The sequence below is a fragment of the Perna viridis genome, chromosome 2 (assembly GCF_037379345.1).
Source record: "Perna viridis isolate PV_CMFRI_1.1 ecotype Kerala chromosome 2, ASM3737934v1, whole genome shotgun sequence".
NCBI classification, from domain to species: Eukaryota; Metazoa; Mollusca; class Bivalvia; order Mytilida; family Mytilidae; genus Perna; species Perna viridis.
The window spans coordinates 60,990,979-61,015,818 of record NC_142446.1 but is presented as its reverse complement, the minus strand read 5'-3'; the positions used below and the strand labels follow the sequence as shown (position 1 = coordinate 61,015,818).

At 33.0% G+C, this 24,840-nt stretch overlaps 1 protein-coding gene and 1 long non-coding RNA gene across 6 annotated transcripts in view; one reads left to right on the top strand and one right to left on the bottom strand.

Annotated features, from left to right (window-relative positions):
* The first annotated feature begins 4 nt into the window (after positions 1-4).
* On the top strand, positions 5-24,435 carry LOC148626325 (uncharacterized). 4 transcript variants are annotated; one of them, XR_015920040.1, is made up of 4 exons: positions 5-93; positions 686-850; positions 2,468-2,547; positions 22,673-24,322. It is a non-coding gene; the product is annotated as an uncharacterized LOC148626325 (long non-coding RNA). The 4 variants fall into 4 exon arrangements; XR_015920039.1 differs by lacking the exon at positions 22,673-24,322 and adding an exon at positions 3,012-10,435; XR_015920038.1 differs by lacking the exon at positions 686-850 and having other exon boundaries at positions 12-93; positions 22,673-24,435.
* Positions 4,851-24,840, bottom strand: part of LOC148626324 (calmodulin-lysine N-methyltransferase-like) — a 40,143-nt gene continuing 20,153 nt past the window's right edge. Inside the window, exons 9-11 of one of the 2 annotated variants that reach the window (XM_088570204.1) lie at positions 23,831-23,894; positions 16,311-16,439; positions 4,851-5,016 (exon numbers count right to left, since the gene is read on the bottom strand). In XM_088570204.1, coding sequence (XP_088426330.1) covers positions 4,936-5,016; positions 16,311-16,439; positions 23,831-23,894 — 274 coding nt within the window. In that variant the 3' untranslated portion in view covers positions 4,851-4,935. Of the gene's footprint in view, positions 5,017-12,606; positions 14,560-16,310; positions 16,440-23,830; positions 23,895-24,840 lie in introns of those variants that run through there. The other variant, XM_088570205.1, reaches the window with a different exon arrangement.

Here is a 24,840-nt window from a genome sequence, read left to right as displayed (position 1 = left end):
TAGCATTCTCTTACGCTTTTGTATACTTCCTGTTGGAAACTCGCAAAAGTCAAGCAATTGTTTTTGTTGTTCATAGCCATTAATGAGCACAGTGTAAGTCATTTTATGAATCCTCAGCATATATTTGTATAACTGCAAGTGTTTATTAAGTCCCATTTCAATAATTCTTATAATACCTTCATTTATTAACTTTTACAGGTGGTTAGGATTTTAAGGTGTACCTACGATTTGGTATGCGATCCCGACCTCGTTGCCTATTATTCATGTATAGAATTTTTGAACTATATTTTGTTCTAATGAAAATCATTTGTAATTTTTATAATTATTTTTATTATGTTTAATGATACATGATACTAGTCATTTCGGTGTAGGCTGTCAATTTCCCATTCCTTGGCGGGTGGTTGTCTCTGACATTTTTCCCATTTCAATTCTTTATTATAATGTTAGATTTTCAAAATGAGGATTTTTATCATGTATTTCTCAGCAATTTGCTGATTTGGTTTTCTTTAATTTTACTAAAAAATATGGATGTAACTTAACACTAAAGCATTCTCAGTGAAACTTATTTATTGACATTACAAATATTTTTATGCACTCAATTACACGTGTTTATGTACAATGTATGTTTAAATCAGTGTCAAAGATTGACAGTATTGTAAAATTTGTTTAATTTTTCTCTTTGTAGCTTTTTACTATATGTTTATGAACACCATAAAGAATATCGGGTTAACTGTCTGCGTTGATTTATTTGCCCCGCTGCAATACATATAATCTAGAGGCAGAACATGGAATGTTTTCCATCCTCTACAATATAATTTTGGGAATATCTGTCAGTCTCGATCCTCAAAGGGTGAGCACTTATTCTAATTTTACAAGTTGATTGCCTGTGTCTGAATTCTTTTAAATTCAAGAGATGAATTTTATTTTTTTTTAATTTTACAATGGAAAAGAAAAATCATTACCATACTTTACAACAAATGCGAGGACTTCTCATTCCACATTGTTAACTTTCCTTTCATCTGCATGTGGCAACATCCCTTCAACTCATGCGTATGGAGTTTTCATATCACAACTCATGCACTATGCCAGAACTTGCTGTACCTATGTGTTTTTTTTTAACTGTGCAAGACTTCTACAATAAGGCTTCTGAAACAGGGTTATGTTGGTACAAGATTGAAGTTATCGCTTCAGAGGATTAATATATTGTTATGGCGTATCCATCTGCACCATGAAAACAGATTTGTTCTCTGTGTCAAAGTTTTCCTTTCCTTTTTTGTCTACTCCAGACAAGACAATGACAGTTATGAGCAATTAATTCTGCTAGTGTTTCTAGACTAGAGGCTTAAAGAGCCCAAATCGCTCACCAGGTTCGATAAGCAACATTCTATTTTTGTAAAAGCAGCCATATTTTTTTGGATAAAAATTCCTATCGCTCATACCCAAGGCAAGGAAAAATCATATCAATTATCATTAAAAATCTGTCCAGTAGATTTTAAAAAAAAAAAACAGTAAAAATAGCAAAAAGACGTCAAAGACGTGCAATAACTCCAACACTGATTTAGATGAAAATTTCACCACAGACAGATCCCAACATGCTGAATACTTTACTCTGTACAGAACCTAGCTTAGCCTAACAGTTTGGGAGATATTTGCGAAAACTTCAGTCTGACCCCTATGTTTAATTTTAAGTAACAGCGACCATGCATATATGTCTTTCAAAGGATCATAAGCCCTAAAATTAATTCTATTGATAACACCCTAAAGAACATTCATACCAAGTTAGGTTTTAATTGGTCTGGTAGTGTTAGAGGAGATTTTTGAAAGAAATATTAAAAATAGCAAAGAAAAAACCTTGAAAAAGGTCAATAACTCCAAACTGGCTTAACAGATTTACACATAAACTAGACCACTGATCATAGATCTCATCATGCTTTACACTTTCACCCGGTGTCAAATTTGGCTAAACCATAACGGTTTTGGAGATATATGCAAAAAACTTGTCCTATTTTTAGTAACAGCGTCAATGATTTTCGACGAATAAAAAAGCCCAACATCAATTATATGCACAGCATCGTTAGGAAGATTCACACCAAGTTAGGTTCTAATTTGATATGCTGTATCAAGGGAGATTATTGAAAGCAATATCATTAAAACTAGCGAAAAAAAACGTCGAAAAAGGGCAATAACTCGATCATGGCTTAACAGACTTACAAAGAAATTCGACCGCCAATAGATCTCATCATGGCAAGCACTTTTTTCCAATGTGAGAACTTAGCAAAAATTGGAGATATATGCAAAAACTTCTGTCCGACCCCTATGTTAAATTTTAAGACTTACCTGAAAATTCGACCACTAATTGATCTCATCATGCTAAGCACTTTTATCCATGTCTGAATTTGGCTCAACCATGCAGTCTTGGAAATATTTGCAAAAAACTTCTGTTCTGACCCCTATGTTCTATTTTTAGTAACAGTGGCCATGTTATTCGACGGCTGAAAAATCCCCAAATCATTTCTAAGCAGAACACCAAGAAAGATTCATATCAAGGTTAGTTCTAATTGATCAGATATAGTTAGAAAAGAAGAATTTTGAAAGAAATATCATTAAAAATAGAGAAAAATATGTAGCACAAGAGGCTCCCAGGAGCCTGAATCGCTCACCTGGTTCAAATTTGTTTTTCAAGGGCAATAAATTTAACAAGTTGTCCAGAAATTTGGACTCAAGAAGACTTTGGTAGGACTATCATAATGATCATTTCAGCGATGGAAAGTTTCTTTCTTATCACAGTTTCCAAGATATTGGCTAAAAACTGTAAAAAAAAAAACCCTGTCATTTTTCATCTTTCAAGGGCAATAACTCTTACGAGGAATCATCTGACAACTTTCATTCCTGACGACTTATGAAGGTCTTATGATAAGGGTCATTACAGCCATAGAATTAATTTTGCTAAACCTAACGGGTTTGGATATATATGCGAAAAACTACTCTCTGACCCTACATTCTATTTTTAGTAATGGTGGCCATGTTTTTCAACGGATCAAACTATGCATGATACCCCAAGGATCATTCATACTAAGGTTGGTTCCAATTGGTCAAGTAGTGACAGAGGAGAAGATTTATGAAAGAGATAACATTAAAAACAACAAAAAACGTCAAAAAAGGGCAATAACTCCAACATGGCTTAACAGATTAAAATAAAATTTGACCACAGATAGACCTCATCATGCTGAACACTTTAACATATGTCAGAATATGGCTAAACCTAACACTTTTGGAGATATATGCGAAAAACTACTCCCTGACCCCTACATTCTATTATTAGTAACGGCAGCCATGTTTTTCAACAGATCAAACTATGCAGGATATCCCAAGGGTCATTCATACCAAGTATGGTTCCAATTGGTCAATTAGTGTGAGAGGAGAAGATTTTTGAAAGAAAAAATATTAATAATAGCAAAAAAATGTTGAAAAAGGGCAATAACTCCAACATGGCTTAACAGATTAAAATGAAAATTTGACCACGGACAGATCTTATCATGTTGAACACTTTTACCCATGTCAGAAGGGTCCTATACTTTTATGAGGTTTGCCATACTGCTTTTAAAAATTAATGGCTAAAAGGAGAAAACGGATGTTATCATAAGAATTGATAGTGTTGTTGATCCAATCAGAGACCTAAAATCAAATTTAATTACAGGTCTATGATCCATTTTTAATGATTCAGAAAAAATTTTACATGGTAGATTAACCCTTAATGACCATTTGGGGGGGGGGCATAACTGGGCCATGCCCTAATTTAAAAAAAAATGTTTAGTCCAATTTTGACTTTTTTTTAAAATTGGATTACTTATGAAAATACATGCATGCATGAGTTTATCAATCAGATATCTTTTACAGTTTTCGGGTTATAAGGGACCACACCCCAAAAAGTCCACTCTTTCATTTTCGGTCTGATTTTGAATTGTTTTATTGGATTCCTTATGAAAGTTTCTGCTTGTGTTCTTCAATCAGATTTCATATATCTCTTACAGTTTTTTAGTTATAATGGACACGTGCCACCCTCCCAAAACCCCCCCTTTTTTTAAATTTTTGGTCTAATTTTGGAAATTCTCTTTTGAAGATCCCTGCCTGTGTTTTTCTATCATATTAACATCTTATGTGTTTTAAGTTACAGGACAGAGGACTTTGTCTTCTACCCTGAAAGCAACACATTTTTCACCTTAAATTGAAAATTCAAATTGTGTTCTATATTGTGCCCAAACCAGTTTGCGTCCATAATGAACTGCAAGTCCTCTCAAGTCTGCTTTTGTGTGTCAAAATCTAACAGTCATTGGTAGTTAGCCAAATGTCATGAAATGTTGATATATTGTTTCTTGCTGCTAGGAGAAATTGGGTAACTGGCCCCTATCATTCTGAAAAGGGGGTATGACAGGTGTTACTTGAATTGATATAGAAGGCATATTTCCCCTATCAATTAACAATTCCTACCCTGCTGATGGTCGTCTCCTTATGCAAATAATATTCTCAATTCTTTTTATTTTCATATCTCGTTGTCAGTTCATTTCCCCCATTATGCTCAAAAGGGATGCTCAGTTATGAGTTTCTACTTTATTTTAACACCTCCATCATCTGCATATACTTTACTAATTCACATGTGCGAAGATTTTTTTTCACATTCTTAGGTTCTATTGTTTACCAATTTCTTCAAATCAATTTTGTTTTCATTGGTGATGTTCAGCATTGGGCTGTCCTTGGGAATGATGTTTCAAGTCTAACACTAGTGAGTCCAATGCACTTATGTGGCATCAATATCATACACAATATACATTACTGGAGTGATTGAGGTATGATTGTACATATACATGAACAATTTATTCAGGTTAAAAAGATACAAAGGATGGAATGAACATTAATGGATCAATAAGTCACAGGTTCTCAAGAGAGTTTCTTTGTCATCTCTATTAATAATGGATAGTGGATGTTTTCATCATAAAGTTCACTGCTCTTTGCCTTCAGCTGAAACAAGAGAACACATTTATAAGTTATATCTTTGCAGGTTTAAACATAATTGCACACATTGTCGTGCTAGGCATACCCTCCTCATACAGGAAGTTGATATGAGACAGCAACCAAATTCATTTACAACATATCTATATTAAAACGTTTCGCCAAACGCAGAATGATACGATTGCAGTGGTCAAACCCTGAACATTTGGGGCAAGTGTGGACACAATATTAGTTTTTGACATGCTTAAGTATAAGGACCAAATAGTGCTCAGAACCCTAGCCGGGGGATAGGGCGTTCTGTCCACAGAGCAACTGGGATGTTTGCCCCAGGTGGTGGAATGGGGTACCCCTGGCGTGTTACATGCTGGGGTTGTCAGGCTATAAGGAAAACCTGACCGCAAACCATAGCAGTGCACCGTGTTTGGAAAGATACCACATTCCTTGCACGTTAAAGAACCCCACTGTGGTATTCTCCCGGAGTAGGAACTGTAGGGCTCCGCTACAGGAGGCTAAATTGCCTGACCCTACCCACCTCTCAATATTTCCAGTGGCAGTCAAAATTTGTCGACCCCATTGTCCTTGTGTCCCATCTCTTTTTCATTTCATCATCATTTCATGTTCATTTTATCATCAGTTTTATGTTCATCGTCTGAATATAGCTGAAATATTGCTGCTCGGACGTTAAACCCCAACAAACAAACAAACAAATCAAATTTTCAAAATCAGACCAAAAATAAAAAAGTTGATTTTTTCAGGTGTGGTCCTTTTAACCCTACAGATACAGAAACCTCATTGTAAATTTTTTATGAGGAATCCAATAAAAAAAAATTTCAGAATTGGACTAAAAATAAAGAAGTCAATTTTTTTTCAGGTGTGGCCCCTTTGATCCCCTTATTATTCTAAATCGTAAGAGATATCTGGAATCTGATTTAAGAACATAGGCAGGAATTTTTAATTCAATAAAAAAATTCGAAATTGGAAGAAAAATAACTGCGCCATATCATTACAAGCACATAAATTTGTTGTGGTCGTATAAAAAGTCACACACCAAATTTGAAATCAATCTTTCTGTTTGGAGCCGAGAATTTTGTGATGAAATTTTTCGCTATCATTCCATTAGGTGAGAAAATGGCTCACAAAACAGTAAGTTGATATCAGACAGTACTTAGAATCCCTTACAACTTATGCCCCATTTATTTTAAGTCACGTACCAAATTTGAAAATAATTGCGTCTAAATTCAATCAGACAGACAAGGGGATTAAAATACATCACCACTTGTTGAGTTGGAGTATAAAAATGCTGCACTTCCTGTCTTCATACTTAGGTACAGGTAACTATACCTTTAAGGTATTAAAAATAAACAATCGAGAGCCATAAGAATGAAATGCTTCGCGGAGTGTAGGTAGATATGCCTGCAGAGGTCGAACCCTGCATTTTCAAGTTATTTCACAAATACGGGAAATCTTTCCCCCTTTTTTATGAATAAAGTCCCATAACACAAAATTGAAAAATCAGAAATTTATAAAGATTAATAAGGAGCTGTCATCAAAAAACAATTCACATAAATTTCGTGAAAACAGGTGCAACTACCATTGGGTAATAGTATGAAAACTGCATAACTCCCCCTTTTTCATGAATTAAGTAAATTAATTATAATTAAATAGTAAAATCACAAATTACTTTCAAAAGTTGTTAAGGAGATTTCATCAAAATAAACCATTCACTTAAGTTTCATTGAAACTGCTTAAAAATATATAAAAACTCAAAAACGAAAAATTGGAAATGCTTAAAAATTGAAAGGAAGCTCACAACAATCAAAAGAAACAATTCATCAAATTTCAAAAAGTTGGTGGCAGAATTTTTGAGTAATTGTGCGAAGTGTGAATGTCGGACGGACAGACACCTGTTATATGTCCTGTCTAAAAATATGAGGATATAAAAAAATTAACAAGATGTTGCACGCATCCTGCTAAGAATACCCACACTCAAACATTTCTGAAGTTGCATGGTAAACAAGAAGTATGAGTGAGGGACCCCTGGAAAAGGGAGAAACAGTACAAGTCATCATGCAAGATTAATTTACACAAAATCCAAGTTTTCCCTAAGTAATTAATTTGAAGCTGAGAAAAAGTGTTATGAACTGACTGTCAGACATGGTGATTGGAGTATAGCCCCCACTCTAATAAATGGGGTATAAAAAAGTTCAGTTAGAAATAAATTCTGAATTATAATCAACTTAATAGCAAATGAGTGTGTCACAACAATGTACAACAAAGTAACTCCATTTACAAGTATAATTTTATAAAATTTTAAGCAACATTTTATTTCTCACCAGAAAAAAATAATTTGCTTAATTTAGGTTACAGACCACCAATTCAACCAATGAGCATTTGGAACGTACGCAAAAATAGTCCTACGCAGAAATTACCCCTGTTCCTCATAGTGCTGTGAAAAAAGTTCTCATCTTATTTAAAAAATTTAAACAGTTTCCGAAAGGAAAAACATTTCTGTACATTTTATAGGTGCATTTTGCTTCTTGTGATGTGAAGCCTAATCTCCATAATGATTTCTAAATATACCCCTATCTTGTGAAAACACTGGGATTTCCCATGCTATTTATAGACACTTCACTTCCGGTGACCAGTACTGCACTGCAAGTCATGCCATTCTGAGGATTGTGAACTGACATATGTAGAATCATGTTGATATATAGTCCTCTGCAGGTTAAAGTTAAGGTAAAGTCCAGAGAAGCCATTGAATATTGTGAAATTTGCATAGAAGCCTATGGGATGTGGAATTAGTGGTTTCTAGCCTAAAGTTCATTTTCAAGCTCTGCACACAAAGTAATCTATATATTTTTCAAATTTGTACCTTCAACTATTGCACATGCTTTTCATCTTACTGGTCAATTGTCTTTACCATTACAAACCTATTGAAACTGACCACCTTAATGGACATATTCAAAGGGAAGTCATGCAAATCATAGAAATATGTACCATATTAACAGAAGTGCTTTAACAGGACATATTATTGTGTGGTTATGCGCATTTGTGTTTATGACGCATAATTCATTTTCAACCAAGATGCGTTAAAAATAAAAGTTTAACTGACATCAATGTTGAAAAACTTCTTTTAATCAATCAGATATTTTTAACCTTTTATGCTTCACCTTGATAATACATGTAGTACTAATGGTATGTTTTGAGGTTTATTTTGACAGATATTTATTTGACATGTTTATATTCCTAACCAAATACATTTTTAAATAAAAGTAATAAGTTGTAAACGTACATGTAACAAAGAAACATGTTATTGATTTATGAAAAATCAATCTTTATGGCCTCAAATCCAAAACAAACATTTCATCAAGATTATATTGTCAATTTTTGCAAAACATGTATAAAATATAGCCATATATAACATTTCTAAGTAGTATAAGGTCTAAAGCACATATCCAAGTTTTACTTACCTTCAATAGCCATCTTAAAGTGGGAACACAAGGTATTATCTAAATGCATAATTAAATAACTCCTTAGCCAGCATTGCTAAGGGGTAAGGTTAAATAAATTGGATGCAAGAAAAAGTTACTACCCCACTTTAGTCATGATGGCACAACTATTACTTCCTTAGTAAAAGTTAGTCTTTCAAATTACTTACATGTTGGTTTAATCAAGAATAATATCTAAATCAGACAAGATGTGTTGACAAGCTTTTACTATGAACAGGAAGTAGATGAGCCAGGAAAGTACAAAGGGGAGACATAACACAAGTCATCACGCAAAAACTTTTGATAAGTACAGTGACAACCAGTTGGGCAATTTTTAGATGGACTGTACTTTATTGTGAAATAAAAGTCATTTTGTAATTAGCTAAATATTGGGAGTATGCATAAGATTGCTGTTCGGCACAGAAAATTTAGAACTGCTTGCATCACAAAAGGTCCAAAACAGCAAAATTGAAATATCAGTAGAGGCAGATACACTGAATGCTTAAGTGCAAAAGTCAGTAGTTTGTTGTTAAGTACTATTCTCTGTGAGAAGCAGGCAGTAGGTGAATCACGGTAGGGAAAAAACACACATAAGTCTTTCCATATAATCCTATTCAAATGGTATCTGATATGCTTAAATGGCATTCATTTCTTTTTTAAGTATCAGTAATTCTAGGTATATGCATTGCAATTTCATCCTCAACGGGAGATAACTCATTTCCCCTATCATTCTATTGTAACTTTGAACTTGCTTTTCTGCATCCTCTGATTCTTCTAAGACAAATGAACTGTCAATTTGTCTTCAATAGACCATAAACTATGTGCCCACATTGTCAAATTGGTGTGTTTTTTTCTGAGCATGATTCATTTTTTTTCAATTATGGCCGATTCTTATCAATTCAAGTGCTTAAATGCTTATTCAAACAAGATGTACATCTAGCATACGATTATAAGCAAAAGAATACATAGGAAAGACTATTGTTTTTTGCATTTTTCTTCTTGACTTTGACATCGCTGTGTTCCACATCTTTCAAAATATCATTACCAAATTTGGGCCATCGATAGACTTTATTAAGGAATTTTACAGGATGACCCTGTGAAGGATTTCATCATCCCTTATAGGAGTTATCTCCCTTTTATTAATGTTTTTTTTCCAATATGGTCCCCCATTTATTTCTAAGGATATCATAAACATACTTGGTCAGCATATAAGTCATCATGTACTACATGTATAAGCAATTAGCAGATAACTCTGCTAAGGATTTCATTATCTTCCTTAAGAGTTATGCCCCTTTAAAAAAATTCTTTTCGTTGCTTATATCTTGAAAATCATCAAAGGTAGAATCGATCTGAAAACTGTTCTATATAAAAGGACACATGACGTTATAAATAAACATAAACATGTAATTTGTTATCAGACCTTACAGGAGTTATATCCCTTCAAATATAATACTTAAGTTTTGAAAATTTATATTTTGAGACATGGGACCTTCACCAATAATCTTTGGTCCATATGACATTTCATTTGCACCCTAGGTCAAAGGTCACGAAGTGCTAAAAACCTTTTACACTGCAAAGTTCAGGCCTTGATATTAAGAAATTGATACCAGATTAAATGCATACATGCAGCGTATGAAATGTCCCTCTTGGTTAGCTCTACATTTTGAGCAAAAGTTGATAACAGTCTCAATGTCTATTCAAAAGTTATGACAATTTAATTATTTGACATAGTTAGGTTTGTGAACTTGACATGATTGTATGACCTTGGCCTATTAAGTTTTTTCAGGAATAGTTGATCTTTTAGGTGTATGGTGAAAGTCCCATGTCTTCACAACTTAGGGTTCTAGAGTTTGTTATTGCAATTTATTATTTAATTATTCAATGTTTTGTAACTGTGTTGTATATGTTCTGCAGATTATCATATATTTCTCTGATTTGAAGTATCTAGTGTTTTATGATCTATCAAAATTTTGTAGTTTTTATGAGTGGGAATACATACTTAAAAATCCAAAACAGATACACAAATAATTTTTACAGAAAATGAAATATCTGTTTTAGAACATTCATTTGACATGAAATCATGGACTAATATGAATAAACAACGAAACTACAAAAAACTTGAAATTTTAATATTTTTCAATGGTTTTGTATATCTCATCAGAACCAATTTATAGAATGATAAGATATCATTTTTACAACTTCTTCAAGGGGGTCTTGTGATATATCATTTTGAAGGTCTAAATAAGCATGTTAGAAGGGTCTGGTCATTAAGTTCTTTGAAGGTAAGGTTGATGCATATCAAATCAAAAGTTCTTAAAGCATACATCCACGATGTTTTGTCCCCCAAAAATGGGTTGGGTGGGGTCAATGAGTACAAAAACTAAAATCTTTTAATTGGTTTGGATGTTGCATATCAAATGAAAGGTCATATGACAAAAATGAATCTAACAAAAAAGAATCTGGTTGAGGTTTAAGTTCATAGACAGTAGAGTTGTTGCATATCAAATGAAGGGTTATCAAGCGTACATTACAAAAATCATGACAGAAACCTTGTATCTGACAAGGTCACTGAGTGCAAAAAGCAAAATTGTTTTGAAGAATAGCTTGTTTTATATCAAACAAAAGGTCTTAACATATACATTACAAGGAGACAACTTTCAATGGAAAGACTCAACAACAAAAATGTTCACACAAATCCAGTCAAGCAAATATGAGATCTGTCATAATGGACCTAATATATATATATTATTTATGTTTCCTTTCATGCTGTAGTAAGTTTTAGTTGCATTACTTTCAATAGAACTTGAGAAACCTGTTACAAAAAGTGTAACAGACGGACGGACAAGGTGATTGCAATATAACTCCAAAACAAGTAAAAGAATACCCTTAGTTTCATTTATGTAAAACCACATTGGATAAAACTTTGATGCTATGATCATATAAGTGAACACCTAACAGTGTTAATTTATTTAACTATACATTTCCTTTCTAAGTATTCATTTTGAAAAATTTTCAATTTCATAAAAGGCAGGCAGCTCTCAGTTAGGATAAGATTAAATGTTTGACACAGGATATGTTTTTGCCCAGTAATGATGTGGCCCTTTTTTGGCCTCTAATTCCTAGTCAATACAAGTGACATAGCCCAAAATTAATCCTTGTCTTCCTCTTACTATATGGTACCCTGCAATATAATTTTAAGGAGGTCTTAAATTTTTTTCAGGACATCAGAAAAATGCTTGTTCCTGGCCCCTTTTTTGGCCCCAAATTCTGAAATGGTAGAAGTCACATTCAATCAATTTTACTAAAGTCATTGCCTAAAGTAAAAAAAAAAGGTTTCTGGCCCCTTTTAGGGCCCCATTTTTTAACAGTTCAAGTCATAACCCTCCAAATTCCATTCAAACTCTCTTTTAGTTGAATGACACATTGTGGTAAAATTTAAAACAGATCCATTCACATTTACCCATGTTACTGTCCAAATATAAACTAGAGTCTCTAGAGAGCCTGAATCCCTCACCTTGTTCGATAAGCAACATTCTGTCTTTGTAAAAGCTGCCATGTTTTTTTCTTCGATAAAAATTCCTAACACTACCCAAGGGACAATCATATTAATTTTCATTCAATTCTGTCCAGTAAATTCTGAGGAGAAAATTTTTAAAAGTAATAACAATAATAAAGAGCAAAAAGATGTTGAAGAAGGTCAATAACTCCAACATGGCTTAACTGATTTACACAAAAACTTTACCACTGATAGATCTCATCATGCTTCACACTTTACACATGTCAGAGTTTGGCTGAACCTAACGGTCTGGAGATATAAGGGAAAAACTTCTGTCTTACCCTCTATGTTCTATTTTAAGTAACGGCTGCCACGTTTTTAGACAGAACACAAATTCCCAAATAAGCTCTATTCATAACACCCTAAAGAACATTCAAAGCAAGCTTGGTTTTATTGGTCAGGTAGTGTCAGAGAAAAAGATTTTTGAAAGAAATAACATTTAATATAGCAAAAAATGTTGAAAAAGAGCAATAACTCCAACATGGCATAACAGATTTATGCAAAAATTTATCTACTGATAGATCATATCATGTTAACAACTTTTACTCTCTCACAGTTTGCCTAAACCTAACAGTTTTGGAGATATATGGGAAAATCTTCTGTCTGACCCCTATGTTCTATTTTTAGTAAAGGCAGCCATGATTTTTGACAGATCACAAATCCCCACACAAGTTCTATGCAGGATAACCATTCAATATTCATACTAGGTTTGATTCAAATTAGTCTGGTTGTGTCAGAACTGAAGAATTTTGAAAGAAATGACATTTTTAAATAGCAAAAAAACATTGAAAAAGAGCAATAACTCCAACATGGCTTTGGCCTCACTTACCACTTCTGGGTCAAATGGCCACCCTAGGTATGTAGTACCAAAAACACACTGAACCTAGATCTATGCATTGTAAGTGCATTTTTTGTGTGTACTCTGGTCAAAAGTAATCAAAATAAAGCTGAGAATATGTACTTCAAAATCATATTTGCAATTTACTGCAAAAGTGTATAAATATTGTTTACATGTGTGAATAATTTGCCTCCATGCTGTCAGTTTGCAGAAAAGATAAAAATGTGGATTTTCAGTATTTATTTATTTATTTATTCAAGTAAATTTTGTGAAGAATTTCTACAATCATTATACCATTAGCATAATGACGTTGAAAGCCTTATTTTCCAAGCTATGCAACTTTAAGACAGTGTTCTAGGATTTTTCAGAAATTGAGGTTTCCTTGGGAAAAATCCATACAAAATCAACTTTCCCACAGTCAATGACTGCTTTCCTAACAAAACAAATCCTTACAGTATATGAAGTTTTCAACTTGCCACGGGAAAGTATAACTAAGTACCTAACTTTCCCTGACCTAAATTTAACTTGCCCCGGGTAACGGGAAATGGGAATCCTAGAACACTGTAAGATGTCATTTGTCCTAGGAATTCACAGTGAAACTTTGCAAATTACTTTTTTAACATTTTAAGTAATTGAAAAGTTAGAAGTGGTTAGTGAGACTTTCACAAATTTACATGAAAATTTGATCACTGATAAATCTTGTCATGCTTAACAGTTTTACCTTGTCAGAATTTTGCTAAATCTAATGGTTTTGGAGTTATACGCAAAAAAATTCTGTCTGACCCCTTTGTTCTATATTTAGTAGCAATGGCCATGTTTTTCAAAGGATAAAAAAATCCCCATATCAGTTCTGTGCAGAATACCCTAAGGAACATTCATACCAACTTTGGTTCAAATTGGCCCAGTGGTTCCAGTGGAGAAGAGTTATAAAAATGATGACGAAGGACGACAGACAATGGACGACGACGACGGACGCAAAGTGATGGCAATAGCTCATGTGGCCCTTAGGGTGCTAAAAATGCATTTATATGGCCCCTTTTTGCCCCTTACTCCAAACTACTTCATCTCTTAAACCCCAAAAATCTATCTAAGCCTTCCTATGGTAGTATAGCAATTTGTCATTCTATATCAAAGGGATCCTTTCATTTGAGGTCAAGTTACTGTCCAGACAATATCCAGAAAATGATTGTTCTTGGTTCTTTTTTTAGCTTCTAATTCCTAAATGGTCGCAACCTCAAAAAATCTATCTCAGACTTCCTTATGTATGTAACCTTGCGGTATAATTTCATAAAAAAATGTACAGTTATACCTAATTTATTGAGAGGCAAATAAGGCTATAATTTATAATGTTGGTGCCAACATTCACCCATGAAACAAAGAAGGATTGATTATTTTTTAGTTTCTGAAGATATATTTTCATTACTTAAGGAACTCTGGGTTTAAAACTGATCACTCCACTATTGTATTTATGGTAGTTTTTTGTTTCTTTGGACAATAGTGGCACAGGTTATTGGAAGTTCAATTCTTTGATATCGATTATGTTGCTATAGTAAACATGAGGCTCCCAAGAGCCTGAATTGCTCACCTGGTTAAAGTTGTAAGGGCAATAAAATTAACAAGGAGTTGTCCAACAATTCTCACTCAAGAAGACTTGGGTAATACTGGAATGACTGAAAAGATTAAAAGGAGAACCCTTATAGGCAATTTTCCTCAAAGGTGGCTGGAAGATAGTTCACCTGGAGTCCTTCACTACACACACCTGAAACTTAGCTCGGTGAAAAGACTGTTGGAAAACACATCTGGTACCTGGCAAGCAGTAGCTGAACAACAGCTTAGGCATCTTGGGGTTTTTTCACTTTTTAGACTTGAAAAAGAGAAGCTTAAAGATGCTATATGGGAAGTCACGAATCCATTTTCAAAGGATGTCATATTTGGTTTATATTATTTTAAACCCACTGTGAGCATAGATATGTATGATATACTTAGTTATGATATTTTGAATTTTGTGACTTTAGACAGTTTTTAGTATTTTTGTCAATGGAAGTCAAATGGTATTGAGAATCTGGTTGATCTTATTGATCAAAGTACAAACACATTTTTTTCTTTTGAAAGGGTTAGCCAGATTTGAAATACCAAAGATTTCCTTCAGTATTACAGTCTTCTAACAAATATCTCTAGGTCAGTAAAGATTAGTCTCAATGAAGGTTTGAGGGAGATGACAGCAAATGAAATTGCAAATGTGAGAGTCCAAAATAAATTTTTGGATAAACTACTACATGCAAATGATGTAAAATATTTATATATAGACTTATAAAAATATTTTTGTTTCTTCTGTTCATAAAATAGAATAATGGGAACAACATGTGTATATGAAGATGTATGAATGGAGAAAGTCTTTGCTTATACTACAAAATTAATGTAAAAACACATATCTTAGAAATTTTCAATATAAATTGTTGCACAAAATTTTGCCAACAAAAACATTACTTTATAAGACTGGCTAAGTAGTTCGAAACAATGTACTTTTCATAGCAGTTATGATCAGATAATTGAACATTTGTTTGTAATTCTGTGAAAATTTTGGAGAAAAAATATATGTTACTTGGATACACAGACAAAATTTAATTTCTTTATTTGCTGCTTCTCGTCATCTTATGTATATTAATGTAAATTAGATATGACCATACCATGTATGGTTTAAAAGAAAAGGTCAAGTATTACAAAAACTTAAATTTATATACTGGTAAAAAAAAAAAATTGTATAAAACAAAATTTTTAGGCCCCTAGTTATGTTATTTTCCTTAGTAAGACCCATTGCTAGAAAGAGAATATTCAATATCAAAAGCAGTTCTTTTATTGTTGTTGATATTTAAAAAACTCTAAATGAGAGATCAAGACAAAAAATGGAAATTCTTGATTTATTTTTCACCGAGTCCAGTATGTGTGTTTGAATGAATATGTATATGTAAGTTTATCAATTTATTAATTATGAAATAATCATAAATTATGTAATTTATATTCTTAACAATTTACCTCTGTACACCCTAGTCAGGTGGTGATGGTCAGTTATTGTATAAATCCTTGCTATTGAAATTAAATTAAAAAAAAAGTGAATCTGTATGATGATGACGCCAATGACAACGACAACAGTGCCATACCATTATACTACCGTAAACAAAATTGCATTCGTATAAAAATGTATGAAAAATTATCAAATTCTCCATAACATAAGGTGCATATCTTCAATATGTACATAAATACTGTGCATAGTTTAAAGAAAATTGGTTTGATAGTTTTTGATTTTCAGAATACATAAAGTAGATGCACCTAAGCGTGACTGAGGTTCAATCAGCTACTAGATCTGCTTTTACCAATTTTCACAATATACAATGGATATCTTCACAGGGTGATCAATACATACCTTACAGTGTAGATCCCATACTACACTATCATAGTTTTCTTGTACATTCAAATTAAATGTTGAACTTGCTAAAGTTGCAAAATCATCAACAGTTGTTCCTCTCTTTGGTGCAAACATCAATGCTGAACCCTGTAAATAATAAGATATTTTTAAAAGTTGCAATGGTTCCTTAAAATTTGAGTTATGATAACATTTGTATCAAGGACATCTTCTTTGAACACATTTTGAAGTACCAAAAGAAAAAAAAAGAAACAAAAAACTATCAAGCAGAAACAAGAGGGTCCCAGAAACCTGAATTGCTCACCTCGTTGAATTTTGCCTTTCAAAAGAAAATAAATCTTAACAAGAAGTTGTCTAACAATTTTGACTCAAGAGGACTTTGGTAGGACTTATCATAAGGATCATTTCAGCAATTGAAAGTTTCTTTCTATCTATCATAGTTTTTTTTTTTTTTTTGATTGTTGGGGTTTAATGCCCGAGCAGCGATATTTCAGCTATATTCAGGTGATGAGCATGAAAGGGATGACAAAATTTTTCAAGATTGTGGCTGAGAACAGTAAAAAAAAACAAAACAAAAAAAAAAACCCCTTCATTTTCCCCCTATCAAAGGCAATAACTCTTACAAGGAGTCATCTGACAACTTTTATCCCTGACAACTTATGTAGTCCTAATAATAAGGATCAATTCAATGAAAGAATTTAGTTAAATCTAATGGTTTTGCAGATATATGCGAAAAAATACTGTCTGTTCTATTTTAAGTAAGGGCGACTATGCTTTTCGACAGATCAAAAATCCCCACATTGGTTCTAAGCAGGATACCCCTATGAACATTCATACCAAGTTTGGTTCTAACTGGTGAAGTAGTGTCAGAGGAGAAGATTTTCGACAGAATTAACGTTAAAAATAGCGAAAAAATTTGAAAAGGGGCAATTACTCCAACATGGCCTAACAGATTAAAATGAAATTTGACCACAGATAGATCTCATCATGCTGACCACTTTTACCCATGTCAGAATTTAGCTCAACCTTATGGTTTTGGAGATATAAGCCATTAACTACTGTCTGACCCCTATGTTCTATTTTTAGTAACGATGGTCATGTTTTCCGACAGATAAAAAATCCCCACTGCAGTTCTATGCAGGATACCCCAAGGAACATTTGTACCAAGTTTTGTTTCAATTGGTTGGGTATTGTCAGAGGAGATGATTTTTGAAAGAAATAACATTAAAAATAGCAAAAAAAATGTTGAAAAAGGGCAATAACTCCAACATGGCATAACAGATTACAATAAAAATTTGACCACAGGTAGATCTCATTATGCTGAACACTTTTACAGTGTCAAACTCTAGCTCAACCTAATGGTTTTAGAGATATATGCAAAAAACTACTGTCTGACGCCTATGATCTATTTTTAAAAACAGGGGCCATGTTTTCCGACAGATCAAAAATCCCCATGACAGTTCTATGCAGGATACCCATAGGAACATTTGTACCAAGTTTGGTTTCAGTTGGTCAGGTAGTGTCAAAGGAGATGATTTTTGAAAGAAATAACATTAAAAATAGCAAAAAAAATGATGAAAAAGGGCAATATCTCCAACATGGCATAACAGATTACAATAAAAATTTGACCGCAAGTAGATCTTACCATGCTGAACACTTTTACAGTGTCAAACTCTAGCTCAACCTAACGGTTTTAGAGATAAATGCAAAAAACTACTGTAGACCCCTACATTCTATTTTTAGTGACGACAGCCATGTTCTTAGAAGGATAAAAAATCCCCATAAAAATACTATGCATGATACCCCAAGGAACATTCATACCAAGTTTGGTTCCAATTGGTCAAGTAGTGTCAGAGGAGGAGAGTTTTGAAAAATAGTTAAGGACGATAGACAATGAACGCCAAGTGATGACAATAGCTCACATGGTCATTGGCCAGGTGAGCTAAAAAACTACAATAAAGGTGCAGGTTACTTCATTGCACATTGAGTAATATCCAACTGGAATTTCAATGGCCATTTGCCATTTTAGCTATACTAAATAATAACATTTTCCTTCTGTGTAACACGAGAAAGGCTAAGTAGTTCTGATTGGAGAAATAATATGTCATTTCATATATCAAAGAAAAAAAAAAGATGAAAAAAGTAGAAAGGGTAATCAAGGGAACCAAGGTTCTAGTGGTAATCAAAAGAATATAATCCAGGGACAAAGACCAGACATGGAAGAGTAATCAAGGGAACCAAGGTTCTAGCGGTAATCAGAAGAATGTAATCCAGGGACAAAGACCAGACATGGAAGAGTAATCAAGGGAACCAAGGTTATAGCGGTAATCAAAAGCATGTAATCCAGGACCAGGGACAAAGACCAGAAATGGAAGAGTAATCAAGGGAACCAAGGTTATAGCGGTAATCAAAAGCATGTAATCCAGGGACAAAGACCAGACATGGAAAACATACACGACAAAGAACATAAAGTAACTAAAATGATACATACAAAGTAACAGAAGCATATGAGCAACTCGGACTCCACTAAAAACTGGGAGCATGGACCAGGTGAACCTGTAGGGTAAGTGTCCTCTGCTTTTCTAGAAACACCCACCGAGTTGCTCAAAAAAAGTCAAAACAAGAGTTGTTGAAAGAGGATATGTCCACAGAACATAGACACCCCTACTATCAGCTATCCACAGTATCAACAGCACAGTACTGATTTAAATTGATAAAATCACCAATACAAAACTAGAAGCCCTGTTTGTCATAGGACCCTCCGCATCATTTGTTAGTAGTGATTTTTCAAGACACAAATGATGCCTCTGCTCGCAAGATTTGTCGAAATAAGAACATGTTTATTTTTGTATGAAGACATGGTTTGCAGATTCAGAAAGGTTATGTACTGTTGGTTGAGGCAGTAAATATTAATTATGTTATGCTAAGCACTGCAAAAATACTTGCAATGAGAAAAAGAGGACTGATGGATGGACTGATGGTCACAAAAAAAATGTTAATACCCCCCATAACAAATTCCAATAACATATTCCACAAAAATCAAGATCCTATGACCTTGCACACCATCATTATGTGTAAAACATCCTGCAATAAATATTTTAGATGTAGTTCAAAAACTACAGGAGGAGATAACTGGAAAAGCCATATAGCCCCTTTTTTGGATGAAAAAAGTCTAACTATAATCAATTTCCATAATATTTCATGAAAATCAAAATTCTTTGACCTTGCACACCTTCATCATGTGTAGAAATATCCTGTAAAATATTTTAGATGTAGTTCAAAAACTGTATGAGGAGATAGCCAGACAAGCCATAATCCATATAGTTCTGAGTAAAATAACTATGTGTAACTATCATCATTTTCTGTAACATTTCACAAAAATCAAAATCAAAACAGCGCGACAGACGAACGGACGGACAGGGGTAAATTAATATGCCCCCAAACTGTTTGTCGCTGGGGGCATAAAAATCATGCCAAAGCTTAAGGTCTTATATATTCCTTCCTAACACTGGTTATTGAGATTTCTGTGATAAGAACTAATGGGAAAGATAAATAACTTTATGCACTCCAAACCTGAAGGCATAGAATACCAAGTTGTCCATAAAACAAGAGGCTCCAAGGAGCCTGAATTGCTCACCTGGTTAAATGTTTTCTCTTTCAAGGGCAATAACTCTAACAAGGAGTTGTCCCACAATTTTCACTCAAATAAGACTTTGGTAGGACTTATCTAAAGGATCACTTCATCAATTGAAAGTTTCTTTCTATCAATTAGGGTATTCAAGATATTGGCTGAAAACTGTAAAAAAAAAGTAATTTTTCACCTATCAAGGCCAATAACTCTAACAAGGACAACTTTGACCCCCAACACAGACTTTTGTAGGCCTTAGAATAATGATCATTTCAGCAATGAAATAATTTGGCTAAACCTAACAGGTTTGAGATATATGAGAAAAATTTCTGAGTCACCCCTTTGTTATATTTTTAGTAAAAGTAGCCTTGTTTTTTGAAGGATAAAAAATCCCAACATCAGATCTACACAGAACACCCTAAGTAATATTCATACCAAGTTTGGTTTCTAATTGGTCTGGTACTTTCAGAGGAGAAGATTTTTGACAGAATTAACATTAGAAATAGGATAAAATGTCGTAAAAGGGCAATAACTCCAAAATGGCATAACAGATTAAAATGAAAAATTGACCAAAGATAGATCTCGTCATGCTGAACACTTTAAACAGTAAGAATTTGGCTTAACTTAATGGTACAGGAGACATATATGCGATCAACTTCTGTCTGACACCTTTCTTCTATTAATAGTGACTGTGGCCATGTTTTTTTCAATGGAAAAAGTCTCTACATCTGCAAAATACCATGAGGAACATTCATCCCAAATTTGATTAAAATCAGTCAAGTAATGTCAGAGAAGAAGATTTTTGAAAGAAAAAATATTAAAAAGAGCAAAAAGATTCTTGCATAAGGGCAATAACTCCAATATAGATAACAGATTTAAAATAAAAAATTACTTACAGATAGATCTCATGATGTTGAAAAATTTTGCACCTGTCAAAATTTGGCTAAACCTAACGGTTTTGAAGATATATGCGATCAACTTCTGTCTGACCTCTATAATCTATATTTAGTAACAGCTGCCATGTTTTTCGACAGATAAAATATCCCCACATCAGTTCTATGCAGAATACCCTAAGTAATATTCATATTAAGTTTGGTTCTAATTGGTCTGGTTTCCAGAGCAGAAGATTTTTTAAAGGAATATCATTAAAAATAGGGAAAAATGTCAAAAAAGGATAATGACTGCAACATGGCTTGACAGATTAAAATGAATATTTAACCAGAGATAGATCTCATCATGCTTAACACTTTTAAACATGTCAGAATTTGGCTAAACCTAACCGTTTTGGAGATAAATGTGAAAACTTTTGTCTGACAACTAAGTTCTATTTTTAGTAATGGCAGCCATGTTTTTTCGATGGATCAAAAATCCCCACATCAGTTCTATGCAGAATACCCCAAGGAACATTTATACTAAGTTTGGTTCTTATTGGGCCAGTGGTTTCAGAGGAGAAGAGTTATGAAAAGTTGTTAACAAGGACAATGGATGACGAGCATAATGGACTACAACTATGATGGATGCCAAATGATGGCAATATCTAACTTGGCCTATGGGCAGATGAGCTAATAAAGAACCAAAGACAAAAGCAAAAATATCAAACAAATAAAATCAATTTCTGTAGTTCATAACTATTTTCTGTCATCTTTTAAAATCATACAAAAGTGTTTGAAATAATGTGAAAAAAATGTGTTAAATTATTTGAAAAGAATTATTTACATAAAACTAAATAGGGTAAAACTTTAAAAAGTTCATTTCAAAAGGGAAATTATTGGCAGGAAAATGTTTAATTGAAATATAAAGAGAATTTTAGTCGGTTTTATTTTTAATATTACAACAAAAAAGTTTGGTGACCCCCAACTATCATTTTGAAATATGAAAAAAAAATGTAAGATAAGTGTTCTTAATACACATACCATTTTTAAGAAATTTCAAAAACCTGTTTTTACCAGTTTCTAAAATTGTGAAATTTCACTACTGATTCTAATCATTCTATATAAAATTTTGTAAAAAGCTCATTCATTTCAAAATCATTTTTTTTATATTGAAATTTTACAGTATATTCATTCATGGTCATATTGAGAAAAATAAAACCTATAGATAAAATGCATTACTGGTAGGTATGATCTACCTTACTGTATTTGATACAATTAAACAAGAGGCTCCCAGGAGCCTGAATTGCTCACCTAGTTAATTTTGTGCCTTTCAAGGGCAATAACTCTATCAAGGAGTTGTCAGACAATTTTGACTCCATTCGATTCATTGGAGACTTTTGTAAGCCTTACAATAAGGATCATTTCAGCAATTGAAAGCTATTGGCTAAACCGAACAGATTTGGAGATGTATGCAAAAATCTGCTGTCTGACCCCTATGTTCTATTTTTAGTAACAGCAGCCATGTTTTTTAAAAGATCAAAAATCCAAACAGTCATTTGTTTAAGGATACCCTATAAAACAAAATACTAACTTACATTGAATTCTGTAGAGTAGTTTCTGAGGATAAGATTTTTAAAAATAATAACATTAAAAACAGCAAAAAATGTCCAAAAAGGGCAACAACTCCAACATAAGTCAACAAATTTTCACCAAATTTTGACCACAGATTTATCTCATCATGCTGAAAACTTTTACCTATGTCAAAATTTGGTTAAGCCTGACCGTTTTGGATATATATGTAAAAATCTGCTGTCTTACCCTTATGTTCTATTTTTAGTAACGACGGCCATGTTTTTTGACAGATCAAAAATCCAAACATTCATTGTGTGCAGGATACTCTAAGGAACAACCATCTCAAGATTCATCCAAATCCATTCAGTAGTTTCAGAGGAGAAGATGTTTGAAGAAATTGTTAATGATGGTGACAGACGACGATGGACGCAAGTGATGGCAATAGCTCACCTGGCCATAGCTAAAAAGGCAATTGAAAGAAAGATATCCTATTACATGTATTGGATATAAATGCTCAACTCTGAATTTTAATAGAGATTTTTAATTTTGACAAAGCATAGGTGAAGGGATATTTTTTACATTTACCTATAATTCATAGTTTAGATTCTACAGCATATGAAAGAACCCAAAGACACCAATTTACATTTAACTAAAACAAAATTTGATCCTTTGGGCCTCATGTAGACCAGGATCCTTTGGACCTCATGTAGAACAGGATCCTTTGGACCTATGTAGATAATAGAGTAAATGGAGTTCAATTAAAAGTCATTGGATCAGAAATTACAAATTCATACATCTACTGCACACATATTTACATTGTGTGAAACCCTTTTTATTATTCATATATCCTAATTAGCTAGATACTTTCAACTTAAACTCCCCAATATAAAATTTCATTAGCCAAATTAATACTTGACCCTTAAAAAATACTATCATGAAATGTCAGGTTGGCAGAACATAGTTTGGATGTTTAAGATAAATAAATCTGAATGACCTATCATTTGCCATCTTGGTAGGTATTCAGTAATTAGCATTAGCCAAATGCATTTCTTACTTGCCTTTGGGGAGTTGGTCAGTGGAAGTTTCATACACTGTGTTTAGATTTTTTTCTTTTTCTTTTTTTTTGTAAAAAGTAATGCTCATTCACACACAATTTTTCTGGACAATGCCATAATAGTATGAATTTTTTCAAGAGGGTAGCACATTTAGTTAACATGCTAATTTTTCCTAAAGCCCTCAATATAAACAAATTAAAAAAAAAGTCAACAATACATTTAAAAAAATACACACTAACATACATACAGTCATACAAAACATCAACTCTGTTTGCTGAGTAAAATTTCTGTTGTTGGAAGGTTGTTTAATAGAGTTGGGAACAGATAAGTTACTTTTGATTGAATTTTACCTATGGAAACACCTAACTTTACTTTATAGCGTGTCTTATATACCTCATCTTTAAGGATGACGTGTAGAGTTTTAATCAGATCTTCTCTTCCTTCTTCAAAGAAAAGACTGAAATAGGAAAACTAAAATTAAAGTTAAAAACATTAAGTTCAAGTAGGAGCAGTCAAAGCTTAATGATGTATGGTTGGTGCATGTGATACCTTGATCATTGATTTCTTCAGTTACGTAATTCATGATTGACAGGTTATAATCTGAGGTTTTACATCAAACTTTGACACACTTATAAATTTCACCACAAACATTTTTTTCTTCAAAAATACTTTTAAAGGTCATTGCTGTCAGAAAGTATTGTTGCATATGTTTCATTGCAGTTTGAATTTTCAAAAAGATGTACCATAAATTCAGCATATAAAAAGGAAATATTACAAAAGTTCATTGACTTTTAATTATTAATAAAAAACAAGTATTTTCTTTAAAAATAAAGATAGCCAATGCAATAAAATTTGTTCTTTTTACTTATAATATTCTACATTATATTCAGGAAATAACACATGGCATGCAGTTTTAATTTTTGATAGTTTTTTTTCAAATGCAAATAAGTTATCAGTATTTGGCCAAATGGGAAACAGAATTGCTATCAGGTGACTTGTGTTCCCATGAAAGAACGTCTTTAATGTCAAAGTGTAAAAAGTTATAATGCTGAGGTTTTTATGTGTATGTGCATTGGTTGGTCACACCTAATTAGGGGGAAATTGCATCATATGTTTTGGAAAACCCTTAAAAACATGTTCGTCATATACTAGTAAAATAAAATATGACAAACATATGTTCAAGACTATATTTTAAACAAATAAATAAACTTTATGAACTAGAAAAACTGTGAGCAAGCTCACAAAGAGAATATCAGCCAACCCCAACCCTGCTTCAAATTAAGGTAAAAAAAATGATAATAGTTAAACCCTTAAGTTCAATTATTTCCATCAAAATCTCTTGAACAGTTTAGGAGTTATGACGTTTAAGATGTAAAACCCTTTAGTTTGATTATCTCCATTTG